General features: G+C 46.7%; 1 protein-coding gene across 6 annotated transcripts; it reads left to right on the top strand.

Moving 5' to 3' along the window:
• The first annotated feature begins 830 nt into the window (after nucleotides 1–830).
• LOC121847404 (zinc finger protein 638-like) lies at nucleotides 831–20,264 on the top strand. 6 transcript variants are annotated; one of them, XM_042328081.1, is made up of 7 exons: nucleotides 831–930; nucleotides 7,409–9,930; nucleotides 11,319–11,380; nucleotides 11,662–11,700; nucleotides 12,200–12,502; nucleotides 12,870–12,991; nucleotides 19,829–20,264. In XM_042328081.1, exons 2-7 carry the CDS (start codon nucleotides 8,284–8,286, stop codon nucleotides 19,843–19,845), a joined length of 2,190 nt encoding a protein of 729 aa, XP_042184015.1. In that variant the 5' UTR covers nucleotides 831–930; nucleotides 7,409–8,283; the 3' UTR covers nucleotides 19,846–20,264. The 6 variants fall into 6 exon arrangements, with proteins under 6 accessions (XP_042184015.1, XP_042184016.1, XP_042184017.1 ...); XM_042328082.1 differs by having other exon boundaries at nucleotides 833–930; nucleotides 8,048–9,930; XM_042328083.1 differs by having other exon boundaries at nucleotides 846–930; nucleotides 7,777–9,930.
• The last annotated feature ends 540 nt before the right edge of the window (nucleotides 20,265–20,804 follow it).

The raw sequence follows: 20,804 nt of genomic DNA, 5'->3' as shown, positions 1-20,804 counted from the left end.
CCTGCTCTAATCTAGCAATCTATTAATCCCAAATGTGTTTTGACAGCCCTGCTCTAATCTAGCAATCTATTAATCCCAAATGTATTTTGACAGCCCTGCTCTAATCTAGCAATCTATTAATCCCAAATGTGTTTTGACAGCCCTGCTCTAATCTAGCAATCTATAATCCCAAATGTGTTTTGACAGCCCTGCTCTAATCTAGCAATCTTTAATCCCAAATGTGTTTTGACAGCCCTGCTCTAATCTAGCAATGTATTAATCCCAAATGTGTTTTGACCGTAATGTGTTCATTCATCCCATCTGTTCATCCTCCTCTCCGTTTCATACAGACCTCCGTCATCTATCCATCCTCCTCCTGTCCCGTCTCTATTCATTCTTCCGTCTTTCATGTGGAAAAATCATCAGAGCTGATTTGAACCTGGGTCCCTTCTGCTTTCATTAAAACTGTGTTAGCCCTCCGAGCAAAGGTCTATATGACATTAGTTTAAGGTGCTTTCGCAGGTAACCGAGTGGTTAGAGCGTTGGGCCAGTAACCGTAAAGGTTTGCTAGATTGGATCCCCGAGCTGACAAGGTACAAATCTGTCATTCTGCCCCTGAACAAGGCAGTTAACCCACTCTTCCTAAACCATCATTGTAACTGATAATTTGTTCTTAACTAACTTGCCTAGTTTAAATAAAGATTAAATAAATAAATGATGTTAAACTTGGTAAATTATTCTGTGAATGTGGTGTTGATGTAGGACTAGGGTTCCCCCATCTGGCGAAAAATAGTTCCTACAAGTTCCTCCAATCAACTCCTCTGTCTTCAGTGGGTCTATGACGTTGTTCGGATGAGATAGTCGAATGCGCACGCGCAAATCCTTGAGCGTCCGTGGAGCGGCTTGGAGAGAAAGACAAGTACGAGATTTCTCCATAGAAAATAACAGAAGGTATGTAACAAAAACCCTATTTCACAAGACAGAAGAGATGAGTTGTGGTATGTGATTTAAAACGGACACTACCGCTGGCTGGAAGTAGAAACTCGGGTTTGTGTCCTCTGTCGCATGCGGCGCTTAATGCAACACGATACAGGAAATACAAAATGGAGGGCTGATGTTTTTCGGAAAATCGAAGACGCAAAAGGCAGCTGTGATCTATCACGTCTTAGGGTGACCACATTTAAACTGCCCAAATACGGGACATTCTTAGGACAGTGTAGCCTAGAAACAGATATATATATTTTGTGTGCAGCACCCCTCCCCCAAAACACAGCCCCCAGCCCCCAAAACACAGCCCCCCAAACACAGCCCCCCAAAACACAGCCCCCCAAAACACAGCCCCCCAAAACACAGCCCCCCAAAACACAGCCCCCCAAAACACAGCCCCCCCCAAAACACAGCCCCCCAAAACACGCCAATAGGATCTCTGACTTGTTCTGCCCACACAGGCAGTGGGATATCAGGCTATGCTATTCAATTTGGATCTGTAATGTTGAAATGTTACTCATTTTAGCATTATGTGATCTTCCAAGACATTTATTCAAGCTTTGATCTAACTTTATGGGACTCCCAATCACAACAAGGTTGTGATACAGCCCAGGATTCGAACCAGGGTCTGTAGTGACTCCTCTAGCACTGAGACGCTGTGCCTTAGACAGCTGCACCTCTCGGGATCCCAGTGATCACCCTTATCACAGCCTAACCAAAAACAATCTTCCTGTTTTCTGTGAAATCTGTCTGATTTTTTTAACATGCAAAACAAAACCTCCTTTTGGATGGGCGACTGGCTGTTGTGTGCACATGATTGTTTGGCTAGCAATGCTAGCTAGCTAATAGTTTGCAGTCTGTAAAGTGTGGGACTAGCCACTACATTTCTGTTAGCTAGCTAATAGTTTGCAGCCTGTAAAGTGTGGGACTAGCCACTACATTTCTGTTAGCTAGCTAATAGTTTGCAGTCTGTAAAGTGTGGTACTAGCTACTACATTTCTGTTAGCTAGCTAATAGTTTGCAGCCTGTAAAGTGTGGGACTAGCCACTACATTTCTGTTAGCTAGCTAATAGTTTGCAGCCTGTAAAGTGTGGGACTAGCTACTACATTTCTGTTAGCTAGCTAATAGTTTACAGTCTGTAAAGTGTGGGACTAGCCACTACATTTGTTAGCTAGCTAATAGTTTGCAGTCTGTAAAGTGTGGGACTAGCTACTACATTTCTGTTAGCTAGCTAGCTAATAGTTTGCAGCCTGTAAAGTGTGGGACTAGCCACTACATTTCTGTTAGCTAGCTAGCTAATAGTTTGCAGCCTGTAAAGTGTGGGACTAGCCACTACATTTCTGTTAGCTAGCTAATAGTTTACATATGTCAGAGTTTTCTAATTATTTGTATTGATATCCTCTCTAAGTTGTGAGTTGTAACACGAGCTAATCAGCCATCTGGTTCGGTGGTTAGCTCCTTGCACCTTGTGGTGTGCACATGACCAATGAACGAGCAGATGCTGTTTAGGTCAAACGAGGACACTGCTCAGGCTAGCCTGGACACAACCCCCCCCCCAACGTTGAATTGCATTGAATTCCACATCGGGCATAAATGAGCGTTTTTGTATCAGGAAAGTTACCTCACACGACCTCTACAAGCCATAAATCAGAATGAAATGTACTTTACCGGTTGTCTGTGCTGTCGGGTGATAGAAATATGAACCCACTAACCAGCACTTTGAAAAGGTTGATGCAATTATGGATTTCCCGGGCAGTTGACTGGGGTAGCCAGGTACCGGTTGTCTGTGCCGTTGGTCCTTTTTGCAGGTAGGAATGAGACCGTGTACCCACAGGATATTCATACTTGCATCAACCTTTTCAAAGTGCTGTTTAGTGTTTCATATTTCATATCACCCGAAGCACCGCAGCAGTTCCACGTAAAGGCGTGCACGAGAAGCATGCATACTAGCCGAGCTGGTGCACGTGGTTCTGCCACGGTGCTTCGGGTGATTGAAATATCAACCCACTAACCAGCACTTTATTTATTTTTTATTTAACCTTTATTTAACCAGGTAGGCTAGTTGAGAAAAAGTTCTCATTTGCAACTGCGACCTGGCCAAGATAAAGCATAGCAGTGTGAACAGACAACACAGAGTTACACATGGAGTAAACAATTAACAAGTCAATAACACAGTAGAAAAAAAGAGAGTCTATATACATTGTGTGCAAAATGCATGAGGGGGTAGGCGAATAATTACAATTTTGCAGATTAACACTGGAGTGATAAATGTTCAGATGGTCATGTACAGGTAGAGATACTGGTGTGCAAAAGAGCAGAAAAGTAAATAAATATAAACAGTATGGGGATAAGGTAGGTCAAATTGGGTGGGCTATTTACCGATAGACTATGTACAGCTGCAGCGATCGGTTAGCTGCTCAGATAGCTGATGTTTGAAGTTGGTGAGGGAGATAAAAGTCTCCAACTTCAGCGATGTTTTCAATTTGTTCCAGTCACAGGCAGCAGAGAACTGGAACGAAAGGCGGAAAAATGAGGTGTTGGCTTTAGGGATGATCAGTGAGATACACCTGCTGGAGCGCGTGCTACAGGTGGGTGTTGCCATCGTGACCAGTGACCTGAGATAAGGCGGAGCTTTACCTAGCATGGACTTGTAGATGACCTGGAGCCAGTGGGTCTGGCGACGAATATGTAGCGAGGGCCAGCCGACTAGAGCATACAGGTCACAGTAGTGATCGGTACGATAGTCAGTTTTACTAGGGTAAGTTTGGCGGCGTGAGTGAAGGAGGCTTTATTGCGGAATAGAAAGCCGACTCTAGATTTGATTTTAGATTGGAGATGTTTGATATGAGTCTGGAAGGAGAGTTTACAGTCTAGCCAGACACCTAGGTACTTATAGATGTCCACATATTCTAGGTCGGAACCATCCAGGGTGGTGATGCTAGTCGGGCGTGCGGGTGCAGGCAGCGAACGGTTGAAAAGCATGCATTTGGTTTTACTAGCGTTTAGGAGCAGTTGGAGGCCACGGAAGGAGTGTTCGTTTGGAGGTTAGATAGCACAGTGTCCAAGGACGGGCCGGAAGTATACAGAATGGTGTCGTCTGCGTAGAGGTGGATCAGGGAATCGCCCGCAGCAAGAGCAACATCATTGATATATACAGAGAAAAGAGTCGGCCCGAAAATTGAACCCTGTGGCACCCCCATAGAGACTGCCAGAGGACTGGACAGCATGCCCTCCGATTTGACACACTGAACTCTGTCTGCAAAGTAGTTGGTGAACCAGGCAAGGCAGTCATTAGAAAAACCGAGGCTACTGAGTCTGCCGATAAGAATATGGTGATTGACAGAGTCGAAAGCCTTGGCCAGGTCGATGAAGACGGCTGCACAGTACTGTCTTTTATCGATGGCGGTTATGATATCGTTTAGTACCTTGAGTGTGGCTGAGGTGTACCCGTGACCAGCTCGGAAACCAGATTGCACAGCGGAGAAGGTACGGTGGGATTCGAGGTGGTCAGTGACTTGTTTGTTGACTTGGCTTTCGAAGACCTTAGATAGGCAGGGCAGTATGGATATAGGTCTGTAACAGTTTGGGTCCAGGGTGTCTCCCGCTTTGAAGAGGGGGATGACTGTGGCAGCTTTCCAATCCTTGGGGATCTCAGACGATATGAAAGAGAGGTTGAACAGGCTGGTAATAGGGGTTGCGACAATGGCGGCGGATAGTTTCAGAAAAAGAGGGTCCAGATTGTCAAGCCCAGCTGATTTGTACGGGTCCAGGTTTTGCAGCTCTTTCAGAACATCTGCTATCTGGATTTGGGTAAAGGAGAACCTGGAGAGGCTTGGGCGAGTAGCTGCGGGGGGGGCGGAGCTGTTGGCCGAGGTTGGAGTAGCCAGGAGGAAGGCATGGCCAGCCATCATTTATCGGTGGTGACCGTGTTACCTAGCCTCAGTGCAGTGGGCAGCTGGGAGGAGGTGCTCTTGTTCTCCATGGACTTTACAGTGTCCCAGAAATTTTTGGAGTTAATTTCTGCCTGAAGAAGCTGGCCTTTGCTTTCCTGACTGACTGCGTGTATTGGTTCCTGACTTCCCTGAACAGTTGCATATCGCGGGGACTATTCGATGCTATTGCAGTCCGCCACAGGATGTTTTTGTGCTGGTTGAAGGCAGTCAGGTCTGGAGTGAACCAAGGGCTATATCTGTTCTTAGATCTGCATTTTTTGAACGCAGCATGCTTATCTAAAATGGTGAGGAAGTTACTTTTAAAGAATAACCAGGCATCCTCAACTGACTGGATGAGGTCAATATCCTTCCAGGATACCCGGGCCAGGTTGATTAGAAAGGCCTGCTCGCAGAAGTGTTTTAGGGAGCGTTTGACAGTGATGAGGGGTGGTCGTTTGACTGCGGCTCCGTAGCGGATACAGGCAATGAGGCAGTGATCGCTGAGATCCTGGTTGAAGACAGCGGAGGTGTATTTGGAGGGCCAGTTGGTCAGGATGACATCTATGAGGGTGCCCTTGTTTACAGATTTAGGGTTGTACCTGGTGGGTTCCTTGATGATTTGTGTGAGATTGAGGGCATCTAGCTTAGATTGTAGGACTGCCGGGGTGTTAAGCATATCCCAGTTTAGGTCACCTAACAGAACAAACTCTGAAGCTAGATGGGGGGCGATCAATTCACAAATGGTGTCCAGGGCACAGCTGGGAGCTGAGGGGGTCGGTACCAGGCGGCAACAGTGAGAGACTTATTTCTGGAGAGAGTAATTTTTAAAATTAGTAGTTCGAACTGTTTGGGTATGGTTTGCTCTTATGGTTTACCCAGCTATTATCAATTTGAAAAGGTTGATGCAATTATGGATTTCCTGTATCATCGTCTTGAAAACTTGACATTCCTACCTGCAACAACAAAAAAACGCCGATCAACCGCGTGGACAACCGGTTCAGCAAGTTCCAACATTCTGCCGTGTAGAAGTCGCATGAGGAAGCTTTCCTGAACCAAATGCTAATTTGTTCCCGACGTAGAGAATTGAAATGAAATTCAACGTGAGGTTTCCGGGCCAGGCGGCGCATGCTGGCCGAGTCTTTACCCGGATACTGCAACCTGGGCGGCAGGGTAGCCTAGTGGTTAGAGCGTTGGACTAGTAACTGAAAGGTTGCAAGTTCAAATCCCCGAGCTGACAAGGTGAAAATCTGTCGTTCCAAGGCCGTAATTGAAAATAAGAATTTGTTCTTAACTGACTTGCCTAGTTAAATAAAGGTAAAATTAAAAAAAAATCTGTCGGCCAGGACGACCAAGTCCAAACACGTTTTTTTCCCCCTAAGAACATTTATCAAATGACACATCTTTTAGCTCCACGTTTGTTAGCTTTTTTTGCCTTTTTATATTTAGTAGACAATTCAATGTTTGTCCCCGTCCCCGTGGTAACATGGCATTAGTCCCCGTCCCCGTGGTAACATGGCGTTAGTCCCCGTCCCCGTGGTAACATGGCGTTAGTCCCCGTGGTAACATGGCGTTAGTCCCCGTGGTAACATGGCATTAGTCCCCGTCCCCGTGGTAACATGGCGTTAGTCCCCGTCCCCGTGGTAACCTCACAGACAATCCATTTAGACCAGGTGTTTGAAATGTTTGCTCTTTCCCAGCTATTAAAAGGCGGCTATTTAAGAGATCTATTTAAGAGACTGCGTTTCATTGGAAGTTTGACAGTGTATTTCCCACCATTTTAATACGTTGCTGTTATAGAAGTTGTTGGGTTCATTGCTTGATGATGATGATGATGATGATGATGATGATGATGATAATAATAATAAAATGTTGGCTGCTGAAATATTTAGGTTTTCCATCAGGTCTTATAGGCCTTGTTCCACTCGTGATCACTGCAACGTTATAGAATAATGTATTGACATTATTGTGTAACTGCTAAAAACATCTTAGGTTGACCTTTTTTTTTTTACATTGTTATGCCAGTATTGGACTTGTTTTTGGTTTTGTCAAATGCAGTAGTTTGGGGCACGTGGTCAACTCTTTTATCAGTTGATCTCTCTGTGTTTAATCACATGTGAAAACTCTACAGCCTTCCTATCGGTGTAGAATATCCTGATGCAAAGATACATGAACATGATTATATATATGAAGCCAATCACAGAAGTAAACTGCTTAAAATTCAGGCTCGGTTACGGGTTCTCCTTGCACCTATTTTACCCACTATCTTTCTCTGCGGGTGGTGGGGATGGGTTCCCTTCTCTCAAAACTGGTTTTTATGAAGCAGGTTTTGAAGTTCAGCTTTCATGTCTCAACGCTTTGCACCATGACGTTAACCACTTTGAAAATAAACACGCTGTTAAGAATATTATCTCGTCAATATTATCGGAAAGTGTATTAGTGTGGGTTAGTGACATGAATTGGTTTAGTTGACTCTCAAGTGCAGTGTTCTGTTTGGTTATACGACTTTCAGATCGTTGTCTTGGGAAGAGCCGTTACAACGAACCCTGACACCGTTTATTGATTTATGCACGTAACCTTTCACATTTTGATTCCGTCTTCATTCGATAATCAATAGCTTCCACTTAACCCTACTAAGTCTGATCTTTAGCTAAACTAGTAAGCCCCGTTTCATTACTGAATAAACTATTTCCCTTGGCAGTCTATTATCTTAAAAGTATGACTGTAAACCTTTTGTTTAAAAAAAAGCTGCTTGCAATCTTGCAAATTTCACTAAAGCAGTGCATGGAGTTTGTAAAATAATGTTGTATGTTTTTCACGATGACTACTTCTCCCCCTCCTGTCTGTTCCCTGTTTGCTTGCTGTTTTTCTTTCCTCCAGTGAAGATGCAGGAACTGTCTTCTTCTGCTCTGACCTAACCAACAGAACCCTGATGATGTTCTAGAAGCTGTTCTAGAACAGTTTGACACACAACTGATGTGAAAAGTGTTTCCGTTTGAAATAGACTTGAAACTGACCAAACCGATCAATCGCAGAAATCCAGTCTGCTTTCCAGTCTGATTACTACTGTCCATAGACGTCTCCCAGGGCGAGCCAGAGAGAAGACCAACCAGTAACTCTCCTGTGTGTTTCTCCTCTCCAACTCTTTCAGCTTTGCGTTGCTATTGGATCGTTGCACTGCTCCCCTTTCCAGCCCGCTGAATCAGATTGGAGGGCTGGGAGTTGGGATCCCGCCCCTGCAGCTCCTCTTAGGCCACGCCTCCCTGCAGCTGGCCCAGCTCGTTACCGCTGCAACCGCCACTTCTGCCGCCAACCCCCCCCACCACCCTACACTCACCTCCTCTCGCCCCCATCAACCTCCTCACAGCAGCAGCTACCGGCAATAACATGTCCCGTCCCCTATATAACCCCTTAGGGGATCAGTACTCTTCACAGGCCCAGAGATCTGCCGCCCAGATGGGGCAGTACGGACTCACACAATCACAGGCCGGAAGGGACCCTCTGGGGGCCTCCCGCCTTGGTCTGGGGTCTGGTGGTGGTGGTGGTTCCTCCGGCCAGGGAGGCATGATGTCCTCGATGGTGGCCCAGCAGATGGGGTATGACCCGGGGCAGAGATCGACCGGGATGACCCCGGAGATGGAGACCTCCATAGACCACCACATCCGCGGGGCCAGAGAGGAGGTGAGGCTGCTCAGCCAGTTGATGCAGCAGAATAAGAACCAGCAGGTCTCAGTGGACGCCCAAGACCTTCGCCTAAGTCGTGACCCCATGGACGAGCTCTCGTCTGGGGGAGGGCTGGGAGGTTACACCCCTGGCCGGACCTCCAGCGACCAGCAAAGTTCCATGGACCCCTGGTCTGGCTTCCTGACCCAGTCTGCTTCCTCCAAACTCTTCTCCTCCACCCTTCCTCAGTACCAAAGCCAAACCTCTGGGTTTGGAGGTGCGGGAGTGCTGGGGTCCACCTCAAGGGGTTCCGAGGCTCCCATGAGCGCCTCGTCCACAGCCTCTCGTCCAGCCCGGTACACGTCCAAGTCCGCCAGCAGCATCCTGGCGAGTTTCGGCTTGTCCAACGAAGACCTGGAGCTCCTCAGCCACTACCCAGACGATCATCTGACCCCAGACAACCTGCCCTTCATCCTCAGAGACATCCGCATCCGTAAGGCCAATAGAACTATGGATGTGGACCCTCGGCCCAAGGTAGGCGGTGGACCTGGCCCAGGGTCCGACCACGGTGGTGGAGGACAGAGCAAAGTGATCGATTACGAACATTCTCGTGCTACTAAATACGACAGTTATGATGATGGTGATAATAGCCAACCCGATAATTACAGCTCGCGCAATCCGCTCCCGAAAGAGAAGCCAAAATATGACATGGTCAGAGACTCGCTGAGCGGGTACCCCGGCCATTCCATGACCTCCGACCTTTCCAAGCAGCGTACCCAACAGCAGCACATCCACAGACCTGCGGTCCAGAGCCCCATCCCCATGACAGACACAGGCTCTCGCATCAGCCTTCCTCCGCCTTCCAGCCAACCCCAGCAGACCCTCAAAACCCATGGCTCATCCTCTAAAGCGACATCCAAGCCCATGAACATCCCTGTCCGCAGCGGAGACCAAGGACTCAGCCGACTCCTGGCGTCCCAGAATCAAGGCAACGCTCGGGGCCACGCTCAGACCCGGTCCGGCCTGGTGGTTCTTGGTGGTGGTGGTGGAGCTGGGGTCGGAATTTCAGGACTCAGGGTTGGAGGTGTCCCGGTCGGGGTTCCTCCTCCCACGACACCCCCCATTTGGCCTTCCATATTCCCCATCATGAACCCGTCAATCCCACCTCCTGGTCATGTCCCGGTGACTTTTCCTCCGCCCCGGATTGGTCCGATGCCTTCCATGCACCAGCAGATGAACCTACCTCCCCCGATGATGATGATGACGAAGAGGTTACCGACCCCGACCATGATGAGCGATTACTCCGCAGCTTCTCCCAGATTCTTTCCTCATACCTGTTCTCTCTGTAACATAGAATGTGCCCATCTAAAGGTGAGTTTTTTTTGCCATTCCCATCTTGACCTGGATTCTAAATACTGTTTGAGATCGTTATACTTTGAGCACTGGTTGATTTTTCTTTACTTGGAAGGCCAAAATACTATTTTTATGTTTATGTTTCTACCTGGTATCCCATGTCTGTTTCAGACCCGGATAATAGACCAGGTGTTTTAGCCCTCCAGAAACGGCTCCAGCTGTTTCAGTTTCAGGGGTTCAATCAAGTACATATAAAGTATTTGAAATCTCAAATAGTATTTGAACCCAGTTCTGAACCTCTCCAGACTGATTGTGTGCCTTTTAAAAGAAATATATATATTGTTGAACCTCATGTTGTAACTCAAGACTTTGCTTCTTGTTGAATCCATTTTTGTTTATTCAAACACTTCAGTCTAGCTGTGCGATTATCTAAAATGGATGCCATATTTTTTAATAAAACAAAAAAGCTTTTATTTTTGTATGAAAAATGTTTTCTCCTCGGAGTATGAAGACATCGAATCCTGGACTGAATTCAACATTATTCTTATAATAATATTCTGTCGTAAATTGAAAATTGTCATGAGATATTTTTTTATTTATTATTTTTATTTTTTTAAACCTCCTTGAAATATTGTCATTTTATTTGTGTGTAAAGGCCATCTTTAAGACATTCCGTTATAAAATGCAGTTTTATTTGTGACTTTTGATGACCGTGATTTGCCATGAGGAAGACGAGTGCTCGAAGACGATACAACCAACGACAAGATGAGAAGCTGCCAGAGAACAACCATCAATCAATCAATCAAATGTATTGATAAAGCCCTTCATTAATCAGCTGATGTCACAGTGCTGTACAGAAACAAGGAAGTTTAGGCTCCATCTCTAGACGTTGACCGTTTTGAATTAATGGACTATTTACGCCACCTAATTTATTTTTACTCAACCCCTGATATCATTGTATTATACCCTTGTGTTTAAACCAGTGACACAACACACTACTTACTGCGTTTAATTTTCTTTAAATATACAATTGATTTCGTCACTTTGGGAAGTACGTTGTTTTTCTGGGAAGAAGATGGCTGCTGAGAGACTGCTGAGAGGATCCGTTCCAGAGAAGAACCCCGGAAGATTCCAGATGCTGACATTTTTTTTCTCCAGCATCAGACTTTTGTCATGCTGTTAATCTTTTTCTTGGTCGAACAGAGAGCCTACTTTTACCATGTTATTTTTTTCCCAACATTGTATAAATCAACTCCTGCTATGAAAGCAGAAGGAAATTGGACTCTGTTGAGGAAAAAAAAAAAATGTATTGAAAGTGCTTGATTGGGGATGTTGAGAGGTGAGGAGGAGGAGGATGATGATGAAGACGCAGACTGATTGTCTCTGTTTGCTGTTTTGATCAACAGAACTGGATCGAGCATCAAAACACCGGTCTCCACGTTGAGAATTGCCGTCTACTCGGGACATCGTGAGTCTTCTCTCTCGTTTATTATATATCACTTCTCCCTTTCTCTCTTTTCTCAGACCCCCCCCTCAGTCCCTTCTATCCTCTCCCCTCATCTCCTCCTCAAAAAATCCACTGGAGGAAAAAGTCTTGAGTGGCGTTGATATCTTTTCCAATACAGTTGAGAATAATGAGCGGAGATTTGGATGCTAGGAAAATTGCGTGAATAGGAATTGAAATCTACGTCCACTGATGACCTCACGTTGTAGCTTGTGCCAGTCACCTGATCCATTTCCTCCTTCCAGGTATCCTGATTGGAACGTGGAAACTGTCGCTGTGTCAAGGTGAGTCCCCTACCTGTACTGTGCTCTATAATAGAAGGTCATTAAATGTCCCTTCGATTTAGGTCACTGCTGACTGAATGGTTTAGCAAGTTGAGTCTTAGCGTCTGTTGGAAGTATATAAACACTCCTCTTTTCATCCTTTACGTTACCAACCAGAATAACTTCATCAGCCTGACCACCTCTTCCTTCTCTCATCCTCCTCCTCTCTCCTCCTCCTTCTCCCTCTCTCTCTCTCCCCCTCTCTCTCCTTTCCTCTCTCTCCTTTCCTCCCCCTCTCTCCTTTCCTCCCCCTCTCTCTCTTTCCTCCCCCTCTCTCTCCCTTTCCTCCCCATCTCTCTCCTTTCCTCCCCCCTCTCTCTCCTTTCCTCCCCCTCTCTCTCCTTTCCTCCCCATCTCTCTCCTTTCCTCCCCCTCTCTCTCCTTTCCTCCCCCTCTCTTTCTCCCTTTCCTCTCTCTCCTTTCCTCCCCCTCTTTCTCCCCTCTCCTCCCCTGCTCCTAGTAGAAATGAAAGCAGCCAGTTGTCCTCCAAGCGCCGTCGGACAACACGCTCCGCCTCCCGTTCTTCATCCTGGTCTCGCTCTCCTTCTCCTCTTCGCCCCTTCTCCTACCACACCCCTTCCTCCTCTACTCGCCGACCTCGATCCAGGGAACGATCCCGCGAACGTCGACACAACACCACCACCCGGCGTTCCCGGTCTCCGGGTTCACTTCGGGGCAGGGAGAGAGAACGTGACCCTCCGGCCTCGTCGTCTTCCCACCGGGATCAGGAACGTCGACCTCAGACAGCCTCTTCGTCCCGGAGGTAAGATAACCCATTTAAAAGTCTGTTAACATGTATGAATATTCCTCTTTTTAAAGAGTTAATATTCATGAATATTCCTCTCTTTAATGAGTTAATATGTATGAATATTCCTCTCTTTAATGAGTTAATATGTATGAATATTCCTCTCTTTAATTGGTTAATATGTATGAATATTCCTCTTTTAAATGGGTTAACATGTCTGAATATTCATCTTTTAAAATAGTTAATATGTATGAATATTCCTCTCTTTAATGAGTTAACATATATGAATATTCCTCTCTTTAATGAGTAATAAATATTCCTATTTTAAATGAGTTAATATGTTATATTAATATGTTAATATGAATATTCCTATTCCTTCATCCAGGTCGCGCTCTAGGAGCTATGAGCGGGAGAGAGCGAGGGAACGTCGGGAGACGACGAGGAGGAGCAGCCTGCCGAAGTCTAACAGTGCTGAGAGACTGGCCAAGAAACTACTGGAGTCATCTGGTGAGACACACACACACACACACACACTGGAGTCATCTGGTGAGACACACACACAGTCATCTGGTGAGACACACACACACACACACACACACACTGGAGTCATCTGGTGAGACACACACACACTGGAGTCATCTGTCTGTCTGTCTGGTGGCTGACCTGCCTATACTGATAGATAGACCTAGTGCACGGTTCTGACTGTCTGTCTGGTGGCTGACCTGCCTATACTGATAGATAGACCCAATCCACGGTTCTGTCTGTCTGGTGACTGACCTGCCTATACTGATAGATAGACCCAGTGCACGGTTCTGTCTGGTGGCTGACCTGCCTATACTGATAGATAGGCCTAGTACACGGTTCTGTCTGTCTGTCTGTCTGTCTCTGTCTGGTGTCTGACCTGCCTATACTGATAGATAGACCCAGTGCACGGTTCTGTCTGTCTGGTGGCTGACCTGCCTATACTGATAGATAGACCTAGTGCACGGTTCTGTCTGTCTGTCTGTCTGTCTGGTGACTGACCTGCCTATACTGATAGATAGGCCTAGTACACGGTTCTGTCTGTCTGTCTGTCTGTCTGGTGACTGACCTGCCTATACTGATAGATAGACCCAGTGCACGGTTCTGTCTGTCTGGTGGCTGACCTGCCTATACTGATAGATAGACCTAGTGCACGGTTCTGTCTGTCTGTCTGGTGGCTGACCTGCCTATACTGATAGATAGACCTAGTGCACGGTTCTGTCTGGTGACTGACCTGCCTATACTGATAGATAGACCTAGTGCACGGTTCTGTCTGGTGGCTGACCTGCCTATACTGATAGATAGACCTAGTGCACTGTTCTGTCTGTCTGGTGGCTGACCTGCCTATACTGATAGATAGACCCAGTGCACGGTTCTGTCTGGTGACTGACCTGCCTATACTGATAGATAGACCTAGTGCACGGTTCTGTCTGTCTGGTGGCTGACCTGCCTGTACTGATAGATAAACCTAGTGCACGGTTCTGTCTGTCTGGTGACTGACCTGCCTGTACTGATATAGACCTAGTGCACGGTTCTGTCTGTCTGTCTGGTGGCTGACCTGCCTATACTGATAGATAGACCTAGTACACGGTTCTGTCTGTCTGTCTGTCTGTGGCTGACCTGCCTATACTGATAGGTAGACCTAGTGCACGGTTCTGTCTGTCTGGTGGCTGACCTGCCTGTACTGATAGATAGACCTAGTGCACAGTTCTGACTGTCTGGTGGCTGACCTGCCTATACTGATAGATAGACCTAGTGCACGGTTCTGTCTGTCTGTCTGGTGGCTGACCTGCCTATACTGATAGATAGACCCAGTGCACGGTTCTGACTGTCTGTCTGGTGTCTGACCTGCCTATACTGATAGATAGACCTAGTGCACGGTTCTGTCTGTCTGGTGACTGACCTGCCTATACTGATAGATAGACCTAGTACACGGTTCTGTCTGTCTGTCTGGTGGCTGACCTGCCTATACTGATAGATAGACCTAGTGCACGGTTCTGTCTGTCTGGTGGCTGACCTGCCTGTACTGATAGATAGACCTAGTGCACAGTTCTGTCTGTCTGGTGGCTGACCTGCCTATACTGATAGATAGACCTAGTGCACGGTTCTGTCTGTCTGTCTGGTGGCTGACCTGCCTATACTGATAGATAGATAGACCTAGTAGATAGACATGGTTCTGTCTGTCTGTCTGGTGGCTGACCTGCCTATACTGATAGATAGACCTAGTGCACGGTTCTGTCTGTCTGGTGGCTGACCTGCCTATACTGATAGATAGACCTAGTGCATGGTTCTGTCTGTCTGGTGACTGACCTGCCTATACTGATAGATAGACCTAGTACACGGTTCTGTCTGACTGTCTGGTGGCTGACCTGCCTATACTGATAGATAGATAGACCTAGTGCATGGTTCTGTCTGTCTGGTGGCTGACCTGCCTATACTGATAGATAGACCTAGTGCACGGTTCTGTCTGTCTGGTGACTGACCTGTCTATACTGATAGATAGACCTAGTGCACGGTTCTGACTGTCTGGTGACTGACCTGCCTATACTGATAGATAGACCTAGTGCACGGTTCTGTCTGTCTGTGGTGTCTGACCTGCCTATACTGATAGATAGACCTAGTGCACGGTTCTGTCTGGTGGCTGACCTGCCTATACTGATAGATAGACCTAGTGCACGGTTCTGTCTGGTGACTGACCTGCCTATACTGATATATAGACCTAGTGCACGGTTCTGTCTGTCTGTTGTCTGACCTGCCTATACTGATAGATAGACCTAGTGCACGGTTCTGTCTGGTGACTGACCTGCCTATACTGATAGATAGACCTAGTACACGGTTCTGTCTGTCTGTCTGGTGGCTGACCTGCCTATACTGATAGATAGACCTAGTACACGGTTCTGTCTGTCTGGTGACTGACCTGCCTGTACTGATATATTCCTAGTGCACGGTTCTGACTGTCTGGTGGCTGACCTGCCTATACTGATAGATAGACCTAGTACACGGTTCTGACTGTCTGTCTGGTGTCTGACCTGCCTATACTGATAGATAGACCTAGTGCACGGTTCTGTCGGTCTGTCTGTCTGGTGTCTGACCTGCCTATACTGATAGATAGACCTAGTGCACGGTTCTGACTGTCTGTCTGGTGGCTGACCTGCCTATACTGATAGATAGACCTAGTACACGGTTTTGTCTGGTGGCTGACCTGCCTATACTAATCAGTCTCCTCCGTTCCAAAAAAAATCTGAATCTTTAAGGGACTCGATTTTCTCAGCAGAATCGAATCTTGAATCACTCAGAAAAGTAGACTTTACAGGGTGTAATTGAGGTGAAGACACACGGTACTACAAGCACGGTGCTTAACGGGGAATTACGACACATTTGGGGGTAGTTGTTTTAGGACGGTCGTACCGTGGATCATTTCAGTTATTGGATTTGACATTTCAGGAACTCTGTAAGGTATCCCTCAAATATTGTCAAAATGATTTGATCAAATGTAATTTGGCCTTTACGACTATCGCCCATAGAAACGCATTGAATAACACGTTTAGAAATGGGGAGACATGGGGTAGAGACAGACCAGAGAATAACATGTTTAGAAATGGGGTGAAAGACCAGAGAATAACATGTTTAGAAATGGGGAGACAGACCAGAGAATAACATGTTTAGAAATGGGGAGACAGACCAGAGAATAACATGTTTAGAAATGGGGAGACAGACCAGAGAATAACATGTTTAGAAATGGGGAGACAGACCAGAGAATAACATGTTTAGAAATGGGGAGACAGACAGAAAAATACAAAATAATAATGTTTTGAATTTGTCTATCCTTTATCTAGGACATGGGTGTCAAACTCTGGCCCGTGGGCCAAATTTGGCCCGCGGGGTAATTATATTTGGCCCGCGAGACAATACCAAATTACTACTAGAGCTGGCCCGCCGGTATTATACAGCGCATTCACCACTAATACTACGAATCCCATAATGCTCTGCTGTTTTCGCGCGCCAATCAGGACAGGACCCAGAAACGCTCTCTCCTCTGTGACAGTAGTCATAGCAACATAGACGCTACAACTGTCAGCGAGCTAACCCTTCCCAAAAATGGCGAAAAGAAAGGCAGAAAACAGGAGCTTTCTGGACAAGTGGGAGGCAGAATAAATGTTTACATATGTAAAAGACAAACCTGTTTGTCTTGTTTGTGGAGTCAACGTGGCTGTAAGTAAGGAGTACAACATTAGACGACACTATGAAACGAAACACCATGACAAATACAAGGACCTGGACATGACTCAAAGGAGCCAGAAAGTAGAGGAGATGAAAAGAAGTTTGGTTTCACAACAGAATATGTTTAAAAAAGCCACATCACAAAGCGAGGCTGCTGTAAAGGCTAGTTATATAGTGGCAGCAGAGATCGCAAAATCAGCCCGGCCCTTTAATGAGGGAGAGTTCATGAAAAAGTGCATGATGAAGATTTGTGACCTCGTATGCCCAGAGAAAAAACAAACATTTTCAAACGTGAGCCTGAGCAGGAACACAGTAGCTGATCGCACATGTGATCTTGCCACCAATCTGTATGACCAGCTGATGGAAAAGGGAAAAGATTTTGTTGCGTTCTCCCTCGCTGTGGATGAGAGCTGCGACGCATCTGATACTGCTCAGCTGTCAGTCTTCATCCGTGGAGTGGACTCAAATCTGTGTGTTACGGAGGAGCTATTAGGATTCAAATCAATGCATGGCACAACCACAGGAAAGGAAATCTTTGAGGAGGTTTCCAAATGTGTAACTGAAATAAAGCTGCCGTGGGATAAACTCGTTGGATTAACGACAGATGGTGCGCCAGCGATGTGCGGTAAAAAGAGTGGACTGGTGGGCATGGTTCGGGAGAAGATGCGGGAAGAGAACTGTGCAGGTGAGCTAACTGTTTACCACTGCATCATACATCAGGAAGCACTGTGTGCCAAAGCCCTAAAGATGGAACATGTTATGACCACAGTAACACAGGTAGATAACTTTAGAAGAGCCAAAGGTCTAAATCACCGCCAGTTTAAATCTTTTCTGGAGGAGTGTGGTTCGGAATACGCAGACGTGCCGTATCACACAGAGGTGAGATGGCTAAGCAGAGGAAAAGTACTGAACAGATGTTTCGAGCTGCGTGAGGAAATGGAAACCAAAGGGAAGGATACAGCAGAGCTCCGGGAGCAAAATTTCCTGTGTTTAATCTGGCCTTTCTCTGTGACATCTCGAGCCATCTCGATGCGCTGAACCTGCAGCTTCAGGGGCGGGGGCGCATCATCACAGACATGTACGCTGCAGTGAGGGCCTTCAAAACTAAACTGTGCCTGTGGGAGAATCAGATGCTGCAAGGAAACCCTTGCCATTTTCTCTGCTGCCAATCCATAAAAGCGCAGATCTCTACCGCCGTGTTCCCATGCGCACAGTTTGCTGAAAAAACTCTGTGTTCTCGCCGCTGAGTTTAGCCGGCGATTTGCCGACTTCGATGCCCAGAAATGCAAGTTTGAACTGCTTAGTAATCCCTTCGCAGTTGATGTGGAAAATGCACCAACCAACATCCAAATGGAGCTGATTGAACTCCAGTGCAACGACACGCTGAAGTCAAAGTATGATGCTGTGGGCGCCGCACAGTTTCCACGGTTCATCCCTGACACAATGCCTCAGCTCCGCACCCAAGCTGCTCAGATGCTCTCCATGTTCGGCAGCACTTATCTATGCGAGCAACTTTTCTCCTCGATGAAGATGACCAAAACAACTCACAGGAGACGTCTGACTGATGAACATCTTCGCTCGATACTGAGGATTTCTTCAGCTCAGAGCTTGAGCCCAGACATTGATGAACTAGCATCCAAGAAGAGATGCCAGGTATCTGGCTTGGGCACATCAGATTAGACCAGTGTGCAATAATTAATGTTTTCTTTATGCACTTTTTCTTGCTACAAGGCATGGGCTTGAATGGTTGATTGATTTATTATCATTTTATTTGTAAAATTATTAGCCAGTGGAAAAAGTTTATTTTGGTATTTAAATCAGAAGGCTGCAAATAGAAAAGAGGCATACAATTTTTATTTAAATTTTATTTATTTAATAAATGAATGCCATTGATGTGTTTTTTCATTTGAAATTCGATTTTGCATGTCTCCACTATTAAATTATATATTGTATGGTAATAAGCGATGCTTGTTCCATATTCAATGTTAAAGCAAAACTTGTTTGGGTCCATATTAAAAGGTTAATTTGTTCAATGTTGGCCCGTGACTTTGTTCAGGTTTTACATTTTGGCCCACTGGGTATTTGAGTTTGACACCCCTGATCTAGGAGATATGTGAAATATTTTTAACCCCAAAACACCGTCGTCTGCGGGAGGGTCTCCTAGATAACAGGTGTAGTAGACCTCGCAGTGAAATGCTGAATACAACAGGTGTAGTAGACCTCACAGTGAAATGCTGAATACAACAGGTGTAGTAGACCTTACAGTGAAATGCTGAATACAAGGTGTAGTAGACAGAAATGCTGAATACAACAGGTGTAGTAGACCTTACAGTGAAATGCTGAATACAGAGGTGTAGTAGACACAGTGAAATGCTGAGGGTGTAGTAGACTAGTGAAATGCTGAATACAACAGGTGTAGTAGACCTACAGTAAAATGCTGAATACAACAGGTGTAGTAGACCTTACAGTGAAATGCTGAATACAACAGGTGTAGTAGACCTACAGTGAAATGCTGAATACAACAGGTGTAGTAGACCTTACAGTGAAATGCTGAATACAACAGGTGTAGTAGACAATGGTGTATTACGGTACAGACAATATATTTACAGGGTATTACGGTACAGAGTCAATGTGGAGACTATATACAGGGTATTACGGTACAGAGTCAATGTGGAGACTATATACAGGGTATTACGGTACAGAGTCAATGTGGAGACTATATACAGAGTCAGAGTCAATGTGGAGGCTATATACAGGGGTACTGGTACAGAGTCAATGTGGAGGCTATATACTGGGGGTACTATATACAGGTACCTACAGAGTCAATGTGGAGGCTATATACAGGGTGTTACGGTACAGAGTCAATGTGGAGACTATATACAGGGTATTACGGTACAGAGTCAATGTGGAGGCTATATACAGGGGGTACCGGTACAGAGTCAATGTGGAGGGTAAATACAAGGGGTACTGGTACTGAGTCAATGTGGAGGCTATATACAGGGGGTACAGAGTCAATGTGGAGGGTTAGGGTACAGGTCTCTCTGTGTTACCCATGTCTCCCCTTCCAGCTGGCCTCTCTGTAACCCATGTCTCCCCTTCCAGCTGGCCTCTCTCTGTAACCCATGTCTCCCCTTCCAGCTGGCCTCTCTCTGTAACCCATGTCTCCCCTTCCAGCCGTCCTCTCTGTAACCCATGTCTCCCCCTCCCCTTCCAGCTGGCCTCTCTCTGTAACCCAGGTCTCCCCCTCCCCTTCTAGCTGGCCTCTCTCTATAACCCATGTCTCCCCCTCCCTTTCCAGCTGGCCTCTCTCTATAACCCATGTCTCCCCTTCCAGCTGGCCTCTCTCTATAACCCATGTCTCCCCTTCCAGCTGGCCTCTCTCTATAACCCATGTCTCCCCTTCCAGCTGGCCTCTCTGTAACCCATGTCTCCCCTTCCAGCTGGCCTCTCTGTAACCCATGTCTCCCCCTCCCCTTCCAGCTGGCCTCTCTCTGTAACCCATGTCCCCCTCCCCTTCCAGCTGGCCTCTCTCTATAACCCATGTCTCCCCTTCCATCTGGCCTCTCTCTGTTACCCTTGCCCCCCTCCCCTTCCAGCTGGCCTCTCTCTAACCCATGTCTCCCCTCCCCTTCCAGCTGGCCTCTCTCTCTAACCCATGTCTCCCCCCCTTCCAGCTGACCTCTCTGTAACCCATGTCTCCCCCTTCAGCTGGCCTCTCTCTGTAACCCATGTCTCCCCTTCCAGCTGGCCTCTCTCTGTAACCCATGTCTCCCCTTCCAGCTGGCCTCTCTGTAACCCATGTCTCCCCAGCTCCCTCTGTAACCCATTCCAGCTGGCCTCTCTGTAACCCATGTCTCCCATTCCAGCTGGCCTCTCTGTAACCCATGTCTCCCCTTCCAGCTGGCCTCTCTGTAACCCATGTCTCCCCTTCCAGCTGGCCTCTCTCTGTAACCCATGTCTCCCCCTCCCCTTCCAGCTGGCCTCTCTGTAACCCATGTCTCCCCTTCCAGCTGGCCTCTCTGTAACCCATGTCTCCCCTTCCAGCTGGCCTCTCTGTAACCCATGTCCCCCTTCCAGC

The sequence above is a fragment of the Oncorhynchus tshawytscha genome, linkage group LG10 (genome assembly GCF_018296145.1).
Source record: "Oncorhynchus tshawytscha isolate Ot180627B linkage group LG10, Otsh_v2.0, whole genome shotgun sequence".
NCBI classification, from domain to species: domain Eukaryota; kingdom Metazoa; phylum Chordata; class Actinopteri; order Salmoniformes; family Salmonidae; genus Oncorhynchus; species Oncorhynchus tshawytscha.
The sequence above is the reverse complement of the archived record's forward strand: the minus strand, read 5'-3'. Positions and strand labels throughout refer to the sequence as shown.